General features: G+C 41.2%; 1 protein-coding gene across 1 annotated transcript; it reads right to left on the bottom strand.

Annotated features, from left to right (window-relative positions):
• Window positions 1–1,372: 1,372 nt before the first annotated feature.
• Window positions 1,373–22,444, bottom strand: LOC139667038 (myosin heavy chain, embryonic smooth muscle isoform-like; the record flags this gene model as incomplete). Its single annotated transcript, XM_071546418.1, has 16 exons — window positions 1,373–5,086; window positions 6,755–6,918; window positions 8,373–8,481; window positions 9,353–9,471; window positions 9,801–9,884; window positions 11,495–11,584; window positions 12,265–12,438; window positions 13,458–13,625; window positions 15,197–15,349; window positions 16,054–16,158; window positions 16,250–16,397; window positions 16,767–16,825; window positions 17,500–17,598; window positions 19,090–19,248; window positions 20,756–20,854; window positions 22,154–22,444. Coding segments are annotated over 16 exons (2,139 nt in total), but the record flags the coding sequence as incomplete, so codon positions are not given.
• Between the last annotated feature and the right edge of the window lie 170 nt (window positions 22,445–22,614).

Raw genomic sequence — 22,614 nt, 5'->3', positions numbered from 1 at the left:
TGTTTCCTGCTGTTTTGTTTCTTGGAGTTTTTCTAGGTTTTGTCTCATCGAGTGTCACTTACAGTACTTTTCCATAGGTTAATACATGAGTTAATACAGTGGAATTAGGCCGCTTTAAAGTACAGTGTTACAAAAAAAAAAAAAAAATCTCTTTTAATCTCCAGTGCAAATCCTGCCTTTGACTCCTGAATGAAAGCTCAGCTGTGTGTCGGCCCATGTGGAGTGTTGCATGGTGGGATTAATCTGCTGTGTTCTGTTTGGCTTGAATACAATGTTCTAATGTTTCTGTTTTCTCAGTTGATGTATTTCCTCTCTTTTTTATTATCAAGTTAATAAAGTTTATGAAACCAGTGAGTGAGTCTGACTGACAGTTTACATCACTGTCTCCCTCCGTCTTCCCCCCTCCCACCCTCACATGTCTTCACCTAACGTTTCTCTACTACACATCATTTTGGTAGTAACAAACTCCCCAACAGATATATACATGCAATAGTAGTACAACATACAGTAATATAGTAATATAGTAATATCCCTTACAACAAAGTCACATGTGAAAATCCACATGTGCCTTTTGGACACATTGATTTTTCATGTCATATTTTTCTTTTTTTTTTTTTTTTTTCATGTTGTATTCTGACATCTGACAGTTTTTACTTCAGATGTGAAAATGTCAATTTGTAGGTGAAAAGTGTTTTGTTTTTTTCACATTTTCATCACCCATTACATTTGACAATATATTGTTTCACACGTGAAAACTTAATTTCACATAGGGCTGAACAATTAATCGAAATTTTATCGAAATCGCAATATGGCCTACTGCAATTTTCAAATCGCAGGAGGCGCAATATTTGTTAAAGGTGAAATGTGTCAAAATACCATTTTAAATTAAATATTGTGGTGCTGCAGAGATGTCCTGGCCTACACATCATATTCTACAGACTTAAGAAAACATCTTTGTTTGGTACAGATCCCCGCAAAAATCACACCATAATCACTTTAATGTTTTTCGATGAAAATGAGAATAATGATGTAAAAATTATCATTCCCTCTAATATCGCAAATCATATCGCAATTGCAATATCAGTCAAAATAAATAATAAATTTGATAATTTTTCAAAATCGTTCAGCCTTAATTTCACATACAAAGAGACACAGAGTTCACAAGTTCAAATATAAAAACCAGCAAAGCAGTTGAAGGAGTCACATGTGAGTTTCACATGAAAGAAGCCCTCGCTCTTTGATTCTGAGGGACTGACACCAAAACCTGACATGTTTTACATCCTGAAACATTTTCTCATATCAAGCTCCATTAGCGTGGATTATATTCCTTTAAACCGACAACGTGAACACACAACACATGACACTCAGAATCCACACTGGAGAAGAATTTATTAGCATTTTGTATTCAGAGACTTCTCACCAAAATAGAGTTTGTGAAAAACAAGAATAAATACCCAATGGCAGCATAACAGTAGCATGTGAAGTACGGTTACAAAAATAAGTGTATCTTATTGCCTTTTAACATATCTGATAGAAATGAGAAATGAAAATATCCATAAAACTAAAACTAAAATCTAAAACCCGACCATGATCCTCTGGAGCGACTCCACTGCCAACAGCTGAGACATGAAACTCGTTTACAGAAAACTTGATACTCTTGACATATGAATCAGCAAGTTCTGTTTTCTAATAAGAGTTTTGTTTTGTGTTTCCAATAAGAAATCAATGCACCAAAACAATCTGCTCTCATGTTTCCATACAGCAAAACACAGCGGTGAATGTAAACATAGCATAGCATCCATCACACACTCCTGCACCTGTATCTGAAACAGACGTGTGTGTGCGTGTGTGTGTGTGTGTGTGTGTGTGTGTGTGTGTAATGTGTTAAAGTGTGTAAAACAGCCTCTGACACAGTAGAAAACTGTCCTTGTTAACAGAGCTGGGCTCAACTTACTTTCAACTCAATCAAATCAAGAAATGAGTTTCCTTCAAAATTGTTCAAAAGTGTTGAGATGGTTAATCATATTCAACCTACTGAGAAATAATTACGATTAATTACAGAGAATGAAGGCTCTCTCGTTTTCAAATGAACCGGTTTCTATTGACATTTTGAATTTTACTGCAGTGAAACAGACTTGAGCCCAGCTCTGCTGCTAAGGTCTGTGTGCTTACAGTTTTCTTTTATATAAAAAAAAAAAAGACAACTTATCAAGCTCTCTCCTCCCCGATAACAGCATACAGTAAATTAAATGAATGGTACATAAAACCACGTTGAGTATAGATCTACACTGTGTGTTTCTAACACAATAATCGTGTATTATTATTTTTTTTTTTACCCCCTTCACACCTTGCATTAACACACATCTCGACATGAATTATCCATATTATATTTACATCCGGCATTAAAAATCTCTCTCAGCTATTCACATAGAATTGGATTGTTTAATGCATTTGTTACATGCAGACTCTACTGCATTTACACTTGCATTAGGGTAAGGTGATTTTAGATGCATGCTTTTTGGATCAACTGAATTAAAACATTTAAAAATTGTATGTTGAGTTATTTTGAGTAAACAAATCACTACCCATACCCTGCCTTTAAATCTGAACTTTTATATGTTTTGGCTGCATTTAGATCAAATCTAAACACCAGAGATTCATGTTGATGCCGAGTGCAAAGCGGGTCTTTTCTCTTTTGTTGGTGTTAGAAATCCCAAATCCTGTCTGAGACCCGGGGGCCACAGTCTGGTCCCCCGGCACCTGGACTCCTGCAGCACGTCTCTAAAATCATACAATTACATTTCATACTCCCAAATTGATTTCTTTTTTTTGCCCCACGTGGAATTGCAATTACACAAAATTCAAAAATCTTCAATTCATAAAAACGACATAAAAACACATAATAAAAAGTATTCAATATAAATAATATCTAATTGTTCCTACGTGCGAATCAAGAACAGCTACAATCACATCCAGACCGACATCCTTAGATCCCATTCCCCATGTAATAATATCTCATTATCCTGTAATATGTCAAGAACCATCTCAGCATGGAAGATATTAAAATACTGCAGACATCTGTGTCACACATCTTAAACCAGTTTCCAACAGAAAAGGACCAGAAGAAAATACCTGGAAGAGCAGAGGAATAAGAGTGGAACCAGGAATCAGACCAGTGCTGGTAAATTGTGCCTGTGGAGGGTAAGTTTGTCGACTGTCAGGTAACCAACCATTCTTTGAGGTTTACTTTCCTCTCCAAAAAGGGAAAAATGGAAGAAAAGTCCTGCTCTGAGTAGAATAGAATAGAGTATAACTGCAGAGGGACAGTAGAGCTGTCAGGGTCGAGCCTGATCCTCAAAACCGAACGCTTCACACAGATAATCCTGAGTCTGTTATCCAACGTTTCATACTTCCAATGTCATCAACTGAAGTCTGTCTGTTGGACTGTTGTGTGCTTTCATAGTGGAGTGAAGTGTAAAACTCACACTTTGGCTGTTCAAGACACATTTACTGTATATTTAGTCTCAAGACTTCAGACTAAAAGGCCATATTGAAAACAACAAGGCACCTTATGAGGAATTTAAATCCTTGTTTTTATCTCATCATTATTGCTAATAGGTTTAGACACTGTGTGACTAATGGAAACATCTGTATACAGACTTTGTGTATAAACTCAGATCCCCTTGTCCCTTTACCAGTATCTTCTGTTGTCAATATCTCTCTGCATTTTTCATCTTTTACTATACAAGGCAGAACAGATCTCTCATGCTCATTGTTCAATGTGTAAAATAAATGTATTACATGGTAAACAGTTTGTCAGTGTGTCTCTGAGTCTTTACAGTGACAGTGAGGCTGTGTGTCCACGAGAAACTTCTTCCTTTTCTCTGTGGCCTTCTGGTAAAACATCTGTATGTAGATGTAACCTTGTTATCTTTATTTATTTTATTTATGTTTTACCTATTTTATACAAAATTATTCATCGATTGGCATCACAAACAGGATCCCAACAGGAGTCTAGAGGAACTCCGGTGAGTAATTTATCCGCTCTGACGGGATCCTCAAACCTGTATTGAGAATTGAAGGATTTTTTTAAGTTTATAATTGTAATTGTTTAGACTGCTCAGCATCTTTCTTTCTTTCGTTTTTAATGTCATTTTATGTATTTTTTTCTGTTTTATGTGAAGCACATTGTATTTGCCGTGTGTATGAAATGTGCTTTATAAATAAGGTTTGCCTTGCCTTGCCTTTACAGTGCTGAATGATTGCTGCTTAGCATATTTTTAGTGCTATGAGTACCAAACACTTAAAGGGGCGTAAAGGGCAATAAGTAAGATTTTCACTTCTGTTTTACTTCCCCATAACACAAAATGAAAACGATCGAGCAACACGGCATCACAACACATTTTCGTTCTCCAGACAAAATTGCCAAAGCAGGATTATTACTCCAGTATTCAGCATGGTGATATTACTGTATTAACTCTTCACTAGATGTTTCTGCTGGATCTCTGCTCTCTTTACCTATTCTGCTCTACATTGTGTAAATGTGACTTTATTGTTTCTGTCACTTACAGGCCGCCGTAGCTCAGGGGGACAGGAGGGACTGTGAGCAGAGACTGATGACAATCGATCCTGTCGCCTTCCCTGCTGTCACCGACTGAGGCTGATAAAGCTCATCGATTGCTCAAGATTGCTTCATTCCACCTTAAAAAATATTTAAACTTTTAGCAAAAGAGAGCTAAACTTCTAACGGGTTTTCAGCAGCTTCGTAACAGCAGGAGCTCGACCAGCACTTCCTACAAACGTCTGTTTAAAGCTAAAGAAGAAGAGTCTGGTGGACACAGGGCCTCACTGCATGTTTCCTTTGTACAGTCTGTGTAAAGGTGAAACCTATTTCATGTTTTTTTTTTTTTATACTTCTTTTGTAATGAGAGATGCTGGGCTGCTGCTGGAGATGGTTTGCTGACAGACTCAGACTTTGGTGGCAGAGTTTAGTTGCCGCTGCTGCTGATCATCGTCTTCCTCATCAACGCTCAGGTCCAACCTCAGGCTGTCCAGCGTCTGCCTCATCATCAGAGACTCCTTACGCCTGGAGGGAGGGAGAGAGAGAGAGGGAGAGAGGTGGTTGTGTTACTTTGCACTGTGTGATGATTATGTACCGTACTGTGCAAAAGTCTTAGGCATATCATCATACTATAAAGCAAGGAATCTCTGTCTGTCTGTCTGTATGTGTGTCTGTCACATATCTCGAGAACCGTTCGTCCGATCGACTTCATACTTGGCGGGTGTGTTGCTGGGGACCCGAGGACGTGCAGTGTCGGATTTGGTGCGATTTGGACACGCGAAACGTTCAATATTAATAAACTTTGAATAAACAAGCGAACAGCGCTCTGTGCAGCACCGGGGGGGCGAACAGGCACTGCACTAGTGTCAAAGAAATCCATAAAGCAAAGATGCTTTCAAAACTAATGAAATGAAAAGTTTCTGAATGTCAAAAATTTACAGTAAACAGCAGTCTACTGACACACTAATAAACATCTAAGACTTCTAAGAAATATATATAAAAAATCTAGGGTGCCTAAGACTTTTGCGCAGTACTGTATATGAATGAGAGAGAGGGAGAGAAGTATAAACATGCATATGTGTGTGCCCGACAGTATATATTTAATCTGCAAGTTTGTCTGTGTGTGTATTAAACACCATATTTCAGATGAAGTCTATCACTCTACCTGGTATCTAGGCTTCTAAGTATGGGTGTGAATATAGTATAGCGAGTGGTAAAAATGTGAACTTCAGTAGCCAGAAATCATCACACAAAAACGTCCGGTCTGTGATGCTTTATACCAAAGAAACCAAAGAGACGAGAGAGGAGAAGATCTAACGCTGGTGAGTCCAGCTTTCTCTGGACCGAGACAGTTTTGGATTTCGGTCTTAAAAATTGAATCGGTCATCACTGTCATCATCCCCATTCTCCAGATATTTCCTGTCTCTCTCCACTGTTATCTATCAAATAAAGACACAATTGGCTAAACAAATCTAGTAGCTGTAGCTTTAAGAGTGAGAGAGTGTGTCTGTATCTACTTCATCGGTATATCTGCATCTCACTGTAGTCTCTCACTCTGTCAGCCGACTCAACCTCTCCATCTATCTGTTCATCTCTCCATGTACAGGGTTCCTACACATTTAAAAATTCCATACTTTTTCCAGACCTTGATTTGTTTTGATAGATTTTGTCTGGTGTTCAATATGATTTACGCAGATAGACATCTTGCCCCTGCTAACTAGGTCATATCACTGTATAGATGAAGATTGTTCGACAAATATCAGAATATGTGAGATGATTGGCAGGGTTCCTACACGGTTTCCCTTTTAAAATTCCATATTTTTCCCAGACCCTATGTTCTTGACTGGATTTGATTTTGGTGGGTATTTGATATAATGCATGCTGACAGCGGCTGGGTAATAAGAGCGTCCCTCTATCTGAACATTATTCTTCACATCAACAAAAACTGTGGACTCAAAGTGGCTCTACAACAACATAAAAGCTAGAATTATGTGTGTATCGGACCTGAACCGCAACATTTTCCATACTTTTTCCGGACATTTTTTTCAAATTCCCAAACTACTCAAGACCTGGAAATGATCAAATTCATTTTTAATACTTTTCCAGACTTTCCAGACCTGCGTAGGAACCCTGCATGTATCGGTCTGTCTGTCTGTCTGTCTGTCCACCCGTCCGTGTGTCTCTGTGACTCACTTCATCTGCAGGTGTTGGTCCAGCAGCTGTCTCTGCAGCCGGCCGGCGGTCTCCCTCTCCTCCGTCAGCTCCCTCTGGGTGTGGCGGTGCTGCGCCTCCTTGCGGCTGGCGTCCTCCTCCGCCTCGTTCAGCTGCCGCTTCAGAGAGCGGATCCTCTGGGTCATCTGGGGGACAGACGGGTGCTAGTGTTAGTCGGGACAGAGCGGACTCACAAACACCTGAAGACACCTGAGACAACTTGCACTGATAAAAAGTAAAAGGAGAATAACGACGTGACAAAGGGAGGAATAAAAAACCTCATCATTACATTTGAGCTGCTAGCTGATAATTCAATACGCCATGTTTCCCTGTGTGCAGTATGTCATTATACCAATATGTCACTTTATGCAACATGTCACAATGTTATATGTCACTATATTCAATGTGCCACTATTTCATATTTCACTACATGCTATAAGCCATTATACCCATGGGTTTCTATATACAATTTGCCATATGTCACGATATACAATATGTCATTATACCAATATGTCATTATATGCAACATGTCACTATGCCATACTGTTTGTCACTATATGCAATATGTTACTATATATAACATGTCATTATATCAATATGTCACTATATGCAATGTAACTATGTAACATGTCATTATATGTAAAATATTATATCAATATGTCACTATATGCAATGTAACTATGTAACATGTCATTATATGTAAAATATTATATCAATATGTCACTGTATGCAATATCTCATTATATCAATATGTCACTATGTAATATGATATGACCACACTTAACACACACTAATGCAAATCTAATACCAGCTATCATGGAACATCATGGATCTCTCTAACTACAACATCTCCCTATTGTTCCTGCAAGTTTGACATTTGACTCCCATTCATTTCTAATTGGAGATGATTTTTCACACTTTTTTCCTGCTTTTTTGTTTCATTGCCTAAAAATCAGTCAGTGTGGACCCACAAAATGGAAAAATAAACAAAACAAAACTGAAAATCTATCAAAAAGAGATTGCACGAAAAATGTCCTAAAAAGATAATGTTGAAAAAAGAGAAAGATCAAAGAGAAGACTAATATCCAAAAAAGGGAATGTCTAAAGAGAAAACAATGTCCCAAAATAGGATTGTCCAAAAAGGGAAAGTTCATAAGGAAAGCAAAGTCTAACAAAGTGAAAGTCAAAAAAAGGAACGTCCAAAGACTAATGTCCAAAGAAGGGAAAATCTAAATAAGGGAAAGTGAGCGAGGGGACATTTTGGTTTTGTCTCCATCACCGTTTTGGCTCCTAGTGCAACTTACATGACTAAAACTATTGACACATGGACAAGTTTGAACACTGAGCCTACACTTCAATTCAAATTCAATGTTTTAAAATTAATTTTCTCTTGTAAAGATGGCAGTGTCTGTGGTGTGATTAAGTTTTATATTAATGAATGTAAATCAGTGCAAATACACATTAGTATTTTACAATGCACTGCTGCCCTCATGTGGGGAGAGTGTGTCTCTGTATGTGTGAATATGTGTGTGTTTATGTGTTTGTATGTGAGTCCCTGTGTGTGTGTGTGTGTGTGTGTGTGTGTGTGTGTGTGTGTTACCAGGTCTTTCTGTTCAGCAGCTATCCTGTGGTCCTCCTCCATCTGATCCGACAGTTCGTTGATCTTCCTCTCCAGCTTACTGATGGTGTTGCTCAGGACCGCCTTGTTTCTGCAAAAAACACATCAGCCAATCAGCACACCGCTCCGGACACACAGCACATACATGACCGTACAGCACATACATGACTACATGACCGTACAGCACATACATGACCGTACACACATACATGACCGTACACACATACATGACCGTACACACATACATGACCGTACACACATACATGACCGTACACACATACATGACCGTGCAGCTATAGAGGAGATCGAACAGACATTTTATGAATGCCAAGTTTCCTTCAACACACCGTCCGTCCATGTGACATTTTACTGATTTATTAATCCACGTTGATTCACATTTTTGAACTATAGACTGAATTAATTTCAAGTAATTTCAAGTAATAAACTCTTTTTTGCACTTTGCTTCGCACTTACGCACTGCTGCACTTCTTTTAAAATGTTGTATTTTACTTGATTTTATGCATTCTATGTACTTACTAATATTATTCAGTGGGTTTTATTTTCCATCTTATGTTAAGCAATCCTCATTTTTATCTTGTTTTTACTATTATTATCAAGTGGGTTTTATTCTCCATCTTATTTTACATTGATTATGGCATTCTATCCCTGTTTTTATGCTCATTCTATGTCTATTTTAATGTGAAGATGCATTCTATGTATTCTATTCTCATCTTTATCTTATTTTTACTATTATTATTAAGTTTTATGTGAAGCACTTGGTGCATGGAATTTCTTTGTTGTAAAGCACTTTAAGCTGCATTTCTTGTATGAAAGGTGCTATACAAATAAAGTTTATTATTATTATTATTATTATTAATATTTTTCTAATGGAATGAAACTCTATAGTTGATGTGAATGGTTGATTGCAGTGTGAAGAGTGAAGGTCGGTGCGTCTGACTGACCTCTCCTCGACCCTGAGCGAGTTCTCCAGCTCCTTGGCTCTGCTCTCGCTCTTGGTGATGACGTCCTCCTGAACCCTGGAGCTCTGCAGCTCCTCGACCTCCAGACGCAGCTCACGCAACTACAGAGAGAGAGAGAGGGAGAGAGAGAGAGAGGGAGAGAGAGAGAGAGAGAGGTAGAGAGAGAGAAAGAGGGAGAGAGAGAGAGGGAGGGAGAGAGAGAGAGAGAGAGAGAGAGAGAGAGAGGGAGGGAGAGAGAGAGAGAGAGGGAGAGAGAGAGAGGGAGAGAGAGACTGAAATTGACTAACATGGATGGCATTAAGAGGTAGAGAAATCAGTCAAAGTCAAATATAGACAATAAAGGAGAGGTGAAAATAAACAGCGTGTAGAAAACACAAACACACACACACACACACACACACACACACACACACACACACACACACCATACCTGTCTCTCCAGGATGTTCTTCTCACAGTCCAGCTGGTCGTTCAAATCTTTCTCCTGAATCAACTTCAGCTGCACCTGCTCAGTCTGAAAACACAAATGGAAACATGGTAACAACTAATTAAATAACAGACCACACCCACCAAAGCATCCATGGCAGGACTGTAACCATAGAAACGTCTGTCGCTAACATCCATGATACACTGTATCATCACTGTAGCACAGGTAAGATTGCCGTTCAGCCTTTGGTTCACTCTAAATAAATTAAAAGTAATACTGGGGAAATGTTCCATGTTTCTAACCTCAGTCAGCCAAGTGTTTGTCTGCAGTACCATCTTTCTGCCACATGGTGGCACCGGTTAATTTGATTAGGAATTAATAAAATTGACTTGTTGACTGTGTGGAGCGATGTGATGAGATGTGAAACATCAGTCTGTTGTGTGAAGCAGACCTCTACTCAGAATGTGTTCATTGGCCAATCAGAACTGAGTATTCAACAATACTGTAACAATAAAGCAATAATACCTACAGGTGCATTCATCACTGTGATAACAGTCACAACCAGCATGTGTAGGATTACTGGATGAAAGGTTTTCTTCAAAGTATATACAGTATGTCAGAATAAAAACCAGGAGAAAACCAGAAGGATCACCAACTGCTTCCTGGTTACCACAAGAACTGGAATAACAGCCAGTAACTCCAGCAGTTGGTACGAGTCTATGACAGATTAAAGCAACAGCTGTAGAGCAGAGTGTGTCAGAGTGTGTCAGAGTGTGTAAGACGGTGTCAGAGAGTGTCAGAGTGTGTCAGACTGTGTCAGAGAGTGTCAGTGTGTCAGAGTGTGTCGGAGAGTGTCAGTGTGTCAGAGTGTGTCAGACTGTGTAAGACTGTGTCAGAGAGTGTCAGAGTGTGTCAGAGTGTGTCGGGGAGTGTCGGAGAGTGTCAAAGTGTGTAAGACTGTGTAAGACTGTGTCAGAGTGTGTCAGAGTGTGTCAGAGAGTGTCGGAGAGTGTCGGTGTGTGTCAGAGAGTGTCAGAGAGTGTCAGAGAGTGTCAGAGTGTGTCGGAGAGTGTCGGAGAGTGTCAGAGTGTGTCAGAATGTGCCAGAGTGTGTAAGACTGTGTCGGAGTGTGTCGGAGAGTGTCGGAGTGTGTCAGAGAGTGTCGGAGAGTGTCGGAGAGTGTCGGTGTGTGTCAGAGAGTGTCAGAGAGTGTCAGAGAGTGTCAGAGTGTGTCGGAGAGTGTCGGAGAGTGTCAGAGTGTGTCAGAATGTGCCAGAGTGTGTAAGACTGTGTCGGAGTGTGTCGGAGAGTGTCGGTGTGTGTCAGAGAGTGTCAGGGAGTGTCAGAGAGTGTCAGAGAGTGTCAGAGAGTGTCAGAGAGTGTCGGAGAGTGTCAGAGAGTGTCGGAGAGTGTCGGAGAGTGTCAGTGTGTGTCGGTGTGTGTCAGAGTGTGTCGGAGTGTGTCAGAGAGTGTCAGAGACTGTCAGAGAGTGTTGGTGTGTGTCAGAGAGTATCAGAGAGTTTCAGAGAGTGTCGGAGAGTGTCGGTGTGTGTCAGAGAGTGTCGGAGAGTGTCGGAGAGTGTCGGAGAGTGTCGGAGTGTGTCAGAGAGTGTCAGAGAATGTAAGAGTGTGTCAGAGTGTGTCAGAGAGCGTCAGAGAGTGTCAGAGAGTGTCAGAGAGTGTCAGAGAGTGTTCACCTGCTCGATGGCTCTCTTGTGCTTGGCGGCCCATCGCTGCTCGCTGTCATGCAGCTCCTCAAGATCGCTCTCCAAGTCGATCATCTTCTCCTGAGAGGACAGAGAGAAAAATATCATCATTCATCCATTCATCCATTAAGTCAACCATCCATCTGATTATTTATCCATCCAGATCACTATCATCTTCTCTAGACAAAAAAACAAAACTATTTCAAAACGGCTACTGATCTGAGGTCACAGGTCATAATTAGTAAGTAATTATGTAAGTAATTATAAGTGTTTGTCTGCTCACTGACAAAATATCTGAAGGTTATGTAGAGATGGGACAGATTAAGTGTCTTTAGAAGCAGATACACAGTGAATCTATGAGATTATGGAATTAGCACACTGATTGCTTAAAAGGATTTGCATAATTAATACCCCATTAACCCCAAACTCTGATGATTTGCATGACTGATTAATTCAAGTGGACATCTCTGTTTGAATCATTAGGTCATGCGTGTAAACACACACACACACACGGCACATTGTCTGATCCAGGGCTGAAACAGGGAAATCAGTTCAACATGAAACCTTCATGAAATTAAATAAGCATTATAAAATAAAAAAATAGAAAATAAATAAGCAAGTAAGCAAACATGCGAAACACGTAGTTTGGTTTACTGTGGTTTACCCTGCACCAGCTGGCACCCAGGAGAGAATCACTGCTGTGCACGGGGTATCTTCAGTTTTTTGGACAACTTATCATTATTATATTTTATTATTATTACCTGAGCCTGTTTGAGTTGCTTGGCCAGGTCGTCTCTGGCCTGGTTGGCGGTCTGCAGCTCCATGTGCAGGTCGTCCACCGTCCGCTCCGCCTGCTTACACTGCAGCTGCACCCGCTCCCTCAGCTGGATCTCCTCCTCCAGGGTCCGCTCCTTATCTATCAACTTACCAGACACCTGCACAGGCAGAGAGACAGGCAGAGAGACAGGCAGAGAGACAGGCAGAGAGACACACAGACAGACAGAGAGACAGGCAGAGAGACAGGCAGAGAGACAGGCAGAGAGACAGAGAGACAGGCAGAGAGACAGAGAGAGAGATAGGCAGAGAGACAGAGAGACAGGCAGAGAGAGAGGCAGAGAGACAGAGAGAGAGATAGGCAGACAGGCAGAGAGACAGGCAGTGAGACAGGCAGAGAGACAGAGAGACAGGCAGAGAGACAGAGAGACAGGCAGAGAGACAGAGAGAGAGACAGGCAGACAGGCAGAGAGACAGAGAGACAGGCAGAGAGACAGAGAGAGAGATAGGCAGACAGGCAGAGAGACAGGCAGAGAGACAGGCAGAGAGACAGAGAGACAGGCAGAGAGACAGGCAGAGAGACAGGCGGTTTATTCAAACTCTGCAGTGTTTCCTCCTTTAGTTCAGTTTATTTGTCCAGGTGAGAACGATGACCTTTGACCTCTGCTGTCACCAAATAACACACAGAGAGTCCCAGTCCTCTAACAAGAGAACTGACACTCCAACTACAGGAAACCACCCCGAAACACAAGGGATTATGGGTAGAAGGAGACGGATACGGTTCCTCATGCTTGGAAAGCCTAGCAGAACAAAATGAAGTCTGGACTGATGCTCATATTCAGCTGTTTCTTCATGTGATCTTATTGGAATCAGATTTGTTTTGACCCTCCCCTGCTGCCAAAATGTCTGACCTGGCAGGATGACAGGTGACCAAAACTCTGTCCAATAAACAAGCTACTTGTGAGTCATGTGACTTTTGTTTCCAAGCCCTGATTCAGCTGTAATAAGGAAGTGTGAACCTAAATACTAAATCCGAACTAAATACAAAAACACATCAAAGTCAACTTTTCAGGTTACCAGACAGACACACACACTGTCACTGCTGAGACCAGCTGAGGAAAAAATGTATATCTGTGTGTGTGTGTGTGTGTGTGTGTGTGTGTGTGTGTGCATCCCCTACCTCTCCCTGCAGTCTGTTGACGATGCCCTGGAGTCTCTGCAGCTCCTGGTCTTTCTCCAGCAGCGACTCCTCCAGCTCCTCGACCCGGAGCTGAGCGTCTTCACGGAGCTTCTGCTGCAGGCCGAGCTCCGCCGCCGCCTGGGTGGCCGTCCGCAGGGTGTCCCCCAGCTGCCACGGGACACACAGGGGATCAGGTACAGGTGTGCATAGAAGACTGTGTTACAGGCCAGTGATTCTCAACCTTTGTCATATCAAGGACCCTAATTAGGTCCACATTAGAGACACAGACCCCCCCGTTTGATGTGATTTTGCCTCTTGAACTAAAATCTGAGAATATTTTTATTGTTAGATTAGGGTGACCACATTTTCAAACCCCCAAACCGGGACCCGTAAGTGTACCGCACCTTCATGTTTGGCTTGAATACGATGTTCTAATGTTTCTGTTTTCTCAGTTGATGTATTTCCTCTCTTTTTTATTATCAAGTTAATAAAGTTTATGAAACCAGTGAGTGAGTCTGACTGAAAGCGTCTGAGAGAGTTTTAACTTCATCATCTCCCCCCGTCTTCCCCTCCCACTAGGGCACTGATTCTCAACCTTTTTCGCATCAAGGACCCTAATTTAGTCCACATTAGAGCCACAGTAGGACCCCCATTTGATGAGATTGCGTCTCTCGGACCCAAATCTGAGAATATTTGTATTGTTAGATATGATTTTGTCCAGAATTCCATGACTATCTGTCTACTATCTACATTCTCTAATTGTGTTAACTTCTTGTAAATGAAATAATGCTGAAGTTTAATAATTCATCAATTTGCTGGGGACCCCCTGGAACCCCCTCAAGGACCCCTGGTGGTCCCCGGACCCCACGTTGAGAACCACTGCACTAGGGTGAGCACATTTTCAAACCCCCAAACTGGGACCCTTAAGTGTAGCGCACGTTCATGCACACGCACATGTATGTGCTTATGCTGCACAATAGGTGTTTTCATCAGGATGGGGGACAATTATTTCAGCGCTTAGCACACCTAGTGATGCACCTTTCAACACCATGGACAGAGCCTCAGCACACAAAAAATTATGTTTTGTCTCCAAAAATCCACCAAAACATTCAGATGCGTGGTGCGTTGTTTATGTTTTTTGATTGGGTTAGGTAATAATGAGCGGGACAGAACATGATAAACGTCTATGTAAGCGCTGAAAACAAGTATAATACTATTATTATTATTTTAATTTGTGGTGAAAACCGGGACAATTTGGTAGTGAATGTTGAAAACCGGGACATTTTAGTGTTTTACAGATATTTGTCGGGACTCGGGACACCCATCTTGAAACCAGGACAATCCCGGACAAACCGGGACGTCCGGTCACCGTATGTTAGATATGATTTTCTCCAGAATCCCATGACTGTCTGTATTGTAGGTAGAGAGATAACAGAGAAACTACATTCTACATTCTCTAATTGTGTTAACTTCTTGTAAATGACATAGTGCTGAAGTTTAACAATTCATCAATTTGCTGTGGACACCCTGGAACCCCCTCAAGGACCCCTGTGGTCCTCAGACCCCAGTTTGAGAACCCCTGTTCACAGGCTACAAGGCTTATGTGGTGGGGGGTGGGGGCAGAGACTGGAGGAAATAACTCAGTAGTTAGTAGTGTTTTTTCTACTTACTAATTTTAGAGTTCAGAAGGGAAAGTGCACACACACACACACACACACACACACACACAGTGTCTCTACCTCGGTCTCCAGCCTGAGGACGTTGACGTTGAGTTCGGAGGTCTTCTTGTCCCTCGTGTCTTTGTCCACCTCAAACTCCTCCAGCTGCCTCTCTGCCAGCCACAGCTTCTCTGCCAGGCTCTGAGCGTGCAGCGTCTGCTTCTCCAGGCTCTCCTGAACACACACACACACACACACACACACACACACACACACACACACACACACACAGGGTTTAGCGCTCTGCATCCCTACATGATGAACCCATAACCTCGATTTTCCCTCTAACGCATTGAGCATTTTGTGTTGTGTTTCACATAAAGCCAAGGTTCAGCATTCCAAGGTTCGGTCAAGGAAACACAAAACTAGGGTAAACAAGAAGGAAACTTGATTTGATTTGTTCATATTGTTTTGTTATTTCTAAACTTTTTGGGGGGTTTTATTACACTATATTGTAATAAAATGTATGATTGTTATTAAGACACTCCATAAGTCCCTCTGGGTTTCTTTGGTCTTCCTTGCACATGCTCTTTATGATGTTGATATACATTATGGATATTTTGTTTGAATTACTCTTTTGTGCTAAATAAAAAAACAAAACAAAAAAAAAACAACCTCTTTGGCGAGGAGGAGAGGATTCCAGCAGACAGACATCCTTCCTTCTGGATTGTTTTCAAGGAAACCTGATTGTCTTTTTACCAATGTCTTGTTGTTAGATGTTCATTTTCATAGCAACACTGTCGATATTCTGTGTGATCTCAAATGTACCAAATGTACTGATCAAAAGTGCCCATTTACACACAGAAGTTTATCCATTCTACTGAGTTAGTTTAGTTTAATTTAATTTAATTACTTTGACTCTGTGTAACATGGCCTACCTCAGCATCTTGGATCTTGTTTTTGAGGGACTGCTGGAGGAAGTTGAAGGCGTACTCCTGAGTGTTGGCCTCCACCATCATGTCCCGGGCCTCCTTCAGCTCAATCTACACAGGAGAAGACAAGATGGGACGCGTTTATAAAACACATGGACTGCTATCCATTTGTCCATCTGTCCGTCTGTCTATCCCTCCATACCTCCATCTGTCTGTATCTCTCTGTCATGGTTTGGGTCTCTCTCTCCATCTCCAGCATCCTGTCTCTCATCCTCTTCATCTCATTGGTCAGCTGGGTGTTGGTCCTCAGCAGGTCCTCGTTGTTCACCAGCAGGCCGCGCATCTCAAACCTGGTTCAACATCGGAGGTTAACGTCAAGCTTTAAGAGTAAACAACGATGACAGAGGGTGAAGGGTATGGAAAAGGAGAGAGAAGTAAAAGATGGGTATAGAGGAAAGACAAAAGGCATAGCAAGAGAGAAGAAAAGCATTAAAGAGCACAAAACAGACAGAAAGAAAGAAAGAAAGAAAGAGCAAGTGAGAAAAAGTAAGCAAGCAGCAATTAAGAAAGAAAATGAAAAAGAAAGGAAAAAACAAACAAAAGAGAAAGGAAAAGAAAGGAAAAACAAAGAAAAAGGGCTGCAAAGAGAAACAAAACAAACAGCAAGAAAGAAAGAAAGAAAGAAAGAAAGAAACAAACAAATTATCTTCATGTCCAACCTGATTTGGTTCCTCTCCTTCTCCATCTCCACGCTCTCTGCCTCCAGGAACTGGTTGCGCTGGAGAGGACACACACACACACACACACACACACACACACACACACACACACACACATACACACACGGTCAGTGTAAAAGCAAAACGACATATTACCAAAAGACCAAGACAACTTGGTCCCTGTCCCTGTCCCCGTCCTAACTTCAGACCAACTTTCTGGTTTGTCCAGCTCAGTTATTTGGTCGACTCTTCTGTGTAAAGTCTCTTACTGGATCCAAACCACATAACTACAAACAACAACATGGGTTCAAATCCCAGCTTCTCTGAGCCTTACCTGCCTCTGGCATGTGTCTAGTTTGCAGTAACTCTTCTAAGTAGTCTCTTTCATCAGGTCGTCCAAGCCAACAACATAAACTACAGTACTGAGCTATGGCATGGGTTCAAATCCCAACAAAATATCTGAATCACCTTCTGGCCGGGATCCAGTTGGTTTATTTTTCAACTCATCTGAGAGTTTGTTTTTCTGGCATCCACCCAGACTAGCAAACCATATACCTACAGTTTTTTTTTACTGAGGTCCATCCTGGCAAACATACCTACAGGGTTCGAATCCCAACATAACTAATCTCATCTACAGGGTTTGTTTTTCTGGGTTCCATTCAGAATATCAAACCGCACACCTGCAGTACAACTACATGGGTTTGAATCCCAACATTGCTTATATGAGCCCTACCTTCTGGCAGGCATCCATTTGTTTGGTCAGTTCCTCTATGTAGTCTCTTTTGTTGGGCCCCAGGGTCGCCGACCGCAGGCTCATGTGGTTGGGAATCACCTGTAGCAAGAAGAAATCTGATCAAGACCCAGGAACACAGACGCCACAAATCAAGAGCCTTGTGTCTGTAGAGGAAAGGTTCTGTAATATGATTGACTATTCAATTTAAAACAAATCTATTCTAATATGACAGCTGAGTCAGCTTGTTGTGGTGTGGCTGTAGATCCATTCAGTAACGTTCTCAGTAAAAGTGAATAGTGTGATAAGGTGGATTTGTTTCCAAATGTAGGTTACTGTGACACAGTAAACTGTCTTGTCTTTAGCCCTAGTCTCTACTCCAAAACATGAAGAGTTGTAGCTTGAGAAGAGTCAGTTCAGTTAACCTGAACAAACTCTTAGCTAGCTAACTAGCCAGCAGGTTAATTTAGCAAAGCACCTGAGTTAATGTTAACATGTGACTACTAGCCACTAACGCTAGGTTATCCTAGATAACAAGCTGACATTATCTAAACACAAAATCACTCAATCAGATGGATCAATGATGAAATGATCAGTTCCCAGTCAGAAACAGACTATTGAGACAGACAAGTTGTAATTAATTTAGTAATGCAATCAGCTGTTCACAGCCATTGTAACAAGAGCTGAGGGGAGCGTATCTATGTTCCCAGGGTCCTAAGTTCCCAAGGTCCTATGTTCCCAAGGTCCTATGTTCCCAGGGTCCTAAGTTCCCAAGACCTTGTTCCCAGGGTCCTATGTTCCCCAGTTCAATATTCTGTTAACACACATTAACCCTCATGTTGTGTTCGGGTCAAATTTGACCCGTTTCAAGTTAAAATATTTCATAAATATTATCCAGTTTTCTTTTTATTGGAACAAGGCTTCAAAACAGCTATATAAACACAACAAAACCAATGGTTATCATTTTATTTGATTTTGAAGATCTCTAACCCTAACCCTAACCCTAGAACTGGGGAACATAGGACCCTGGGAACATAGGACCCTTTGTCATGTTCCCATTATGTGCCATATATATCTGGGGAACATTGGACCCTGGGAACATAGGACCCTGGGAACATAGGACCCTGGGAACATAAGACTCTTTGTCATGTTCCCATTATGTGCCATATAAATCTGGGGAACATTGGACCCTGGGAACATAGGACCCTTTGTCATGTTCCCATTATGTGCCATATAAATCTGGGGAACACTGGACCCTGGGGACATTGGACCCTGGGATCATAGGACCCTTTGTCATGTTCCCATTATGTGCCATATAAATCTGGGGAACATTGGACCCTGGGAACATAGGACCCTGGGAACATAGGACTCTTTGTCATGTTCCCATTATGTGCCATATAAATCTGGGGAACATTGGACCCTGGGAACATAGGAATGACTCCGAGCTGAGGACCTCCTATATGGCCACCTGAAAGCCTACTGTGTAATAGGTCTAAATATATACTTGTATTAATCCAACTTTGTATGGAAGTGAAGGTTGAGTGTGGGTTGTGTGTGGTGTGTTTTCTATCTCTCTGGTTTCAGTGAACCTACGGTGTTGGTGACTTCGGCCCTCCTCCTGTTCAGGCTGTCGTAGGTGGAGAAGCGGGGGCGGGGGGAGGTGAGGGTGGGGGTGGGCACCGGACTCGTACTGCGACTGTTGTAGCTGAACAGGTTCAACTCTGAGGTGGCTGGAGACAATCCACCCTGGACCTGGAGGGGCAGACAGGGACAGGAAGTCAGTGGATTAAAGGTTAGAGGAGCAAGCCTTGTGACTGCAGGAATCCCAACCTGACAGAGGTGAGGAGTCGAGTCACATGACTTGGACTTGAGACAGACTCAAGTCACAGTTTTAATTGCTTGAGACTTGACTTGACTTGGGTTCTGGTGACTTGGGACTTGACTCTGACTTGTACTCTGATGACTTGAAAAGGTTTCTAAAGTCTTGTCTTGAGATCTTGTGTTTGTGTAAATGACTTAGACTGAAAGTGATGAGATTTGTTCCAGCAGACGACTGAATTTAAATTCTGTTTTCTGAATTTGTATGGAATGATTGAATTTATTGAAGTTGAAACTGATTATAGAAATCAAACTCATGATGCTCTTACCAAGTTTCTATCCTATTAAAACCATATTGCATTGAAAAGTCCTAGATATTTAGTTTTCTTTAAGATATTAAATTGATACTGGACTCTTGATTTGTTCTGACTTGACTTGCTGTTCTACATTTAGACTTGGGACTTGACATTAATAACATGGACTTGACTTGGACTTGACTTGGTAATCTACATTTAGACTTGGGACTTGTGCCTCAAGATTTGAGACTGACTTGGGACTTGAGTGAAGTTGACTTGGTCACACCTCTGCAACCTGGAAATTATTGTGATGAATGATACACCTCAGCAACTAGGTATCTTTGAGCAAGGCACTTAACCCCAAACTACTCCAGTTCTCAACGGCCAGCCTTAGAAGACTGTTCTCCCTGGGTAAAGAAAACTAAAAACTTTGTAGCTTTTCCAAGGTGAATGAATCAAAAAGAACCAAAGGGATGAAAACAATTCAACTACTCTTGGAGAACAATTGAGAACGTTTTAATGTTAAAAACCAACATATTTTACAGTGGTTCTCCAAGATCAGGTTAAATAAAACTAAAAATCAATGTCAAAATAATACCAAATGCTCTATCTAATACTATTTGAGTGACTGACTCGATTAATTGATATAGCAGCTAGGTGCTGCGCATCACACAGTAAAAACGCTCACGTCTCTTTGGAAGACGCAAAATAAAATAAGCCAATCCTCTGAAAAGATGAATGAACAGCGTCTTTATACAGTGAATAAGCTTGTTTATGCCGTACATATCTGATGATGAAGGTTATATAGCTGAAACATGTTCAACGTGACCCTTAATTAACAGTTAACTAACGTGTCTGGTAATCATTTACTAATGGTGTTCATGTTAACTAAGGTATTAATTTATACATTATTTAATAGTCATCTTTATAAACTATTAAATAATGTATAAATTAATACCTTAGTTAACATGAACACTATTAGTAAATGACATATTAATAAGCATTAACTAACCCTTAATTAACAGTTAACTAACCCTTATTAAGCATTAACTAACCCTTAACTCAGTGTACCCTTATTGTAAAGTGTTACCAGTGCCATTCATTTTTTCAGAGAGCTGGTTATTTTTTCCAGTGTTCCCACTGACCTTGAACTCAGACATGCGGTACATGGGGTTGTACTCCATGGAGGCGGTGGTGGTGTACGGACTGTTGAACACCCTGGGGGGGCTGTCGAAACCACCCAGCTAAAAACAACAACAGACAGACGACAAAAAAGCAAAGACTGATATTATTCCTCCTTTTAATTAAGACAGTAGATACATACATCAGTTATATCACTATCGAGATCAGACAGGCAACGTCTTTAGTGTCTTTTAAATCTCTTCTTAAAACATTCTTTCATCGGAAAGCTTTTACGAATGTTTGATATGTTGCTGTGTTTTATTATCCCACTTTTGACAGTCTATATTTTTGGGTAACTTCATTTTATTCCCCTCTGTTTCATGATCTCTGTTTGTTTTTCTTTTGTTATTAATTGTTGTTTTTTGATTCTTTTTGTTAAGCACTTTGTAACTTTGTTAAGAAAAGTGCTATATAAATAAAGTTTTATTATTTATTATTATTATTATCAACTCAAAAATACAGACGTTGTTGTAAATGCCCACTTTTTACTGTAAACATGCTTAACCGCTGCTGCAGCTTGACTCAATACACACCTGTCACTCATTCACAAATTCGGACATTAACTGTGGTGTCGCATCTGAATGGGATGAAAGTGTTTGGAATCACTGTAAACGGATTACATTTCAAAAATGTCAACCTTCTTGTTACTGTAATAAAACCCAATCATGTAATTATTATTATTATATTGACAGGAAAGAAGCCATTACATTAATGGTGGCTAACGTTTATTACGTTAATGGGAAATGTATTACATTACAGGATTACTCTACACTATTAGCTGTGAATTATGTTAATGGGAAGTTATTACATTAACAGTTTTAACAGGTTTTAGTTGTATACAGTACTAATGCAGGACAGATGCAGGATGAAAGACTTCAACAATGGCTGCCACTGTATCATTTAAAATGTGTCTGTCTCTTTGTTGTCTTGCATTGTTAAAATGTCTGCTTTAATTTATATTTCTTTATTTTTTTTATCTCTGTTTCTTTCATCTGTATTGCTGTTTTATTTTTGTACTGCACCTTGTAACATTTGTATTATAAATAACTTACTTACTTACTTACTAAAACTGAAATTTGTAATGCCATTCAGGTAATCAGGAAATCAGGCAGATGACAGACCTGAAATCTGTGTTTTATCCAGGAGATGGCGCTGTTTCATAACTATTTATCTGCTTTGGGCAATATAATTATTTAGCAGTAAGCTGGCATCTGATAATCATTAAAATTATCTCTAATCTCCCTGATCCGATACGCATCCACACACGCACACAAACGGGCACACGTACATGCTTGCACACTCTCCTAAAAACACACACACACACACACACACACACACCCCCCTTCCTCCCTCTCACCCACCCTGTCCGACATGGTGTCCCAGTCCCGGGAGGCCAGGGACTCCAGGGAGCCTCGGTAGTGGTTCAGCCCCAGCCGGGAGCTCTCCCAGCGGGCGAGCCTGGGGCCGTTCTCCCCCGCCGACCCGCCTCCCGGACCATCTGCATCCCTGCTGCTCGACCCGTTCGCCAGCTCGTTGTTGAGGAACAGCTGATATTTAGGGCTCTGGATGTGGCTCGGCAGGACCCGGGGCGTGGAGGGCTCTTCCTCCGAGGCGGGGCTGTCCGGCTGCTTGTTCGTGTCGAATTCAGACTCCTGGAGTAGGGGGGGGGGGGGGGGGGGGGGGTGAAGAGAGGGAGAGGGGGATGAAACAACATGGAGGAAGGGGGTAAACACACTCAACATGCGAACACAAATACACAAATAAACCTAGACAAACACACACACAGCATCGATGGAGATGTATCTGCCTCGATTGAAGTGTG

The sequence above is a fragment of the Centroberyx affinis genome, unplaced genomic scaffold (genome assembly GCF_046629955.1).
Source record: "Centroberyx affinis isolate AG114_WGS23_722 - 3 ecotype Tasmania unplaced genomic scaffold, CSIRO-AGI_Caff_v1 ptg005259l_1, whole genome shotgun sequence".
NCBI lineage: Eukaryota > Metazoa > Chordata > Actinopteri > Beryciformes > Berycidae > Centroberyx > Centroberyx affinis.
Note: the sequence above shows the minus strand (reverse complement) of the source record. Positions and strands in the feature narration are given on the sequence as shown.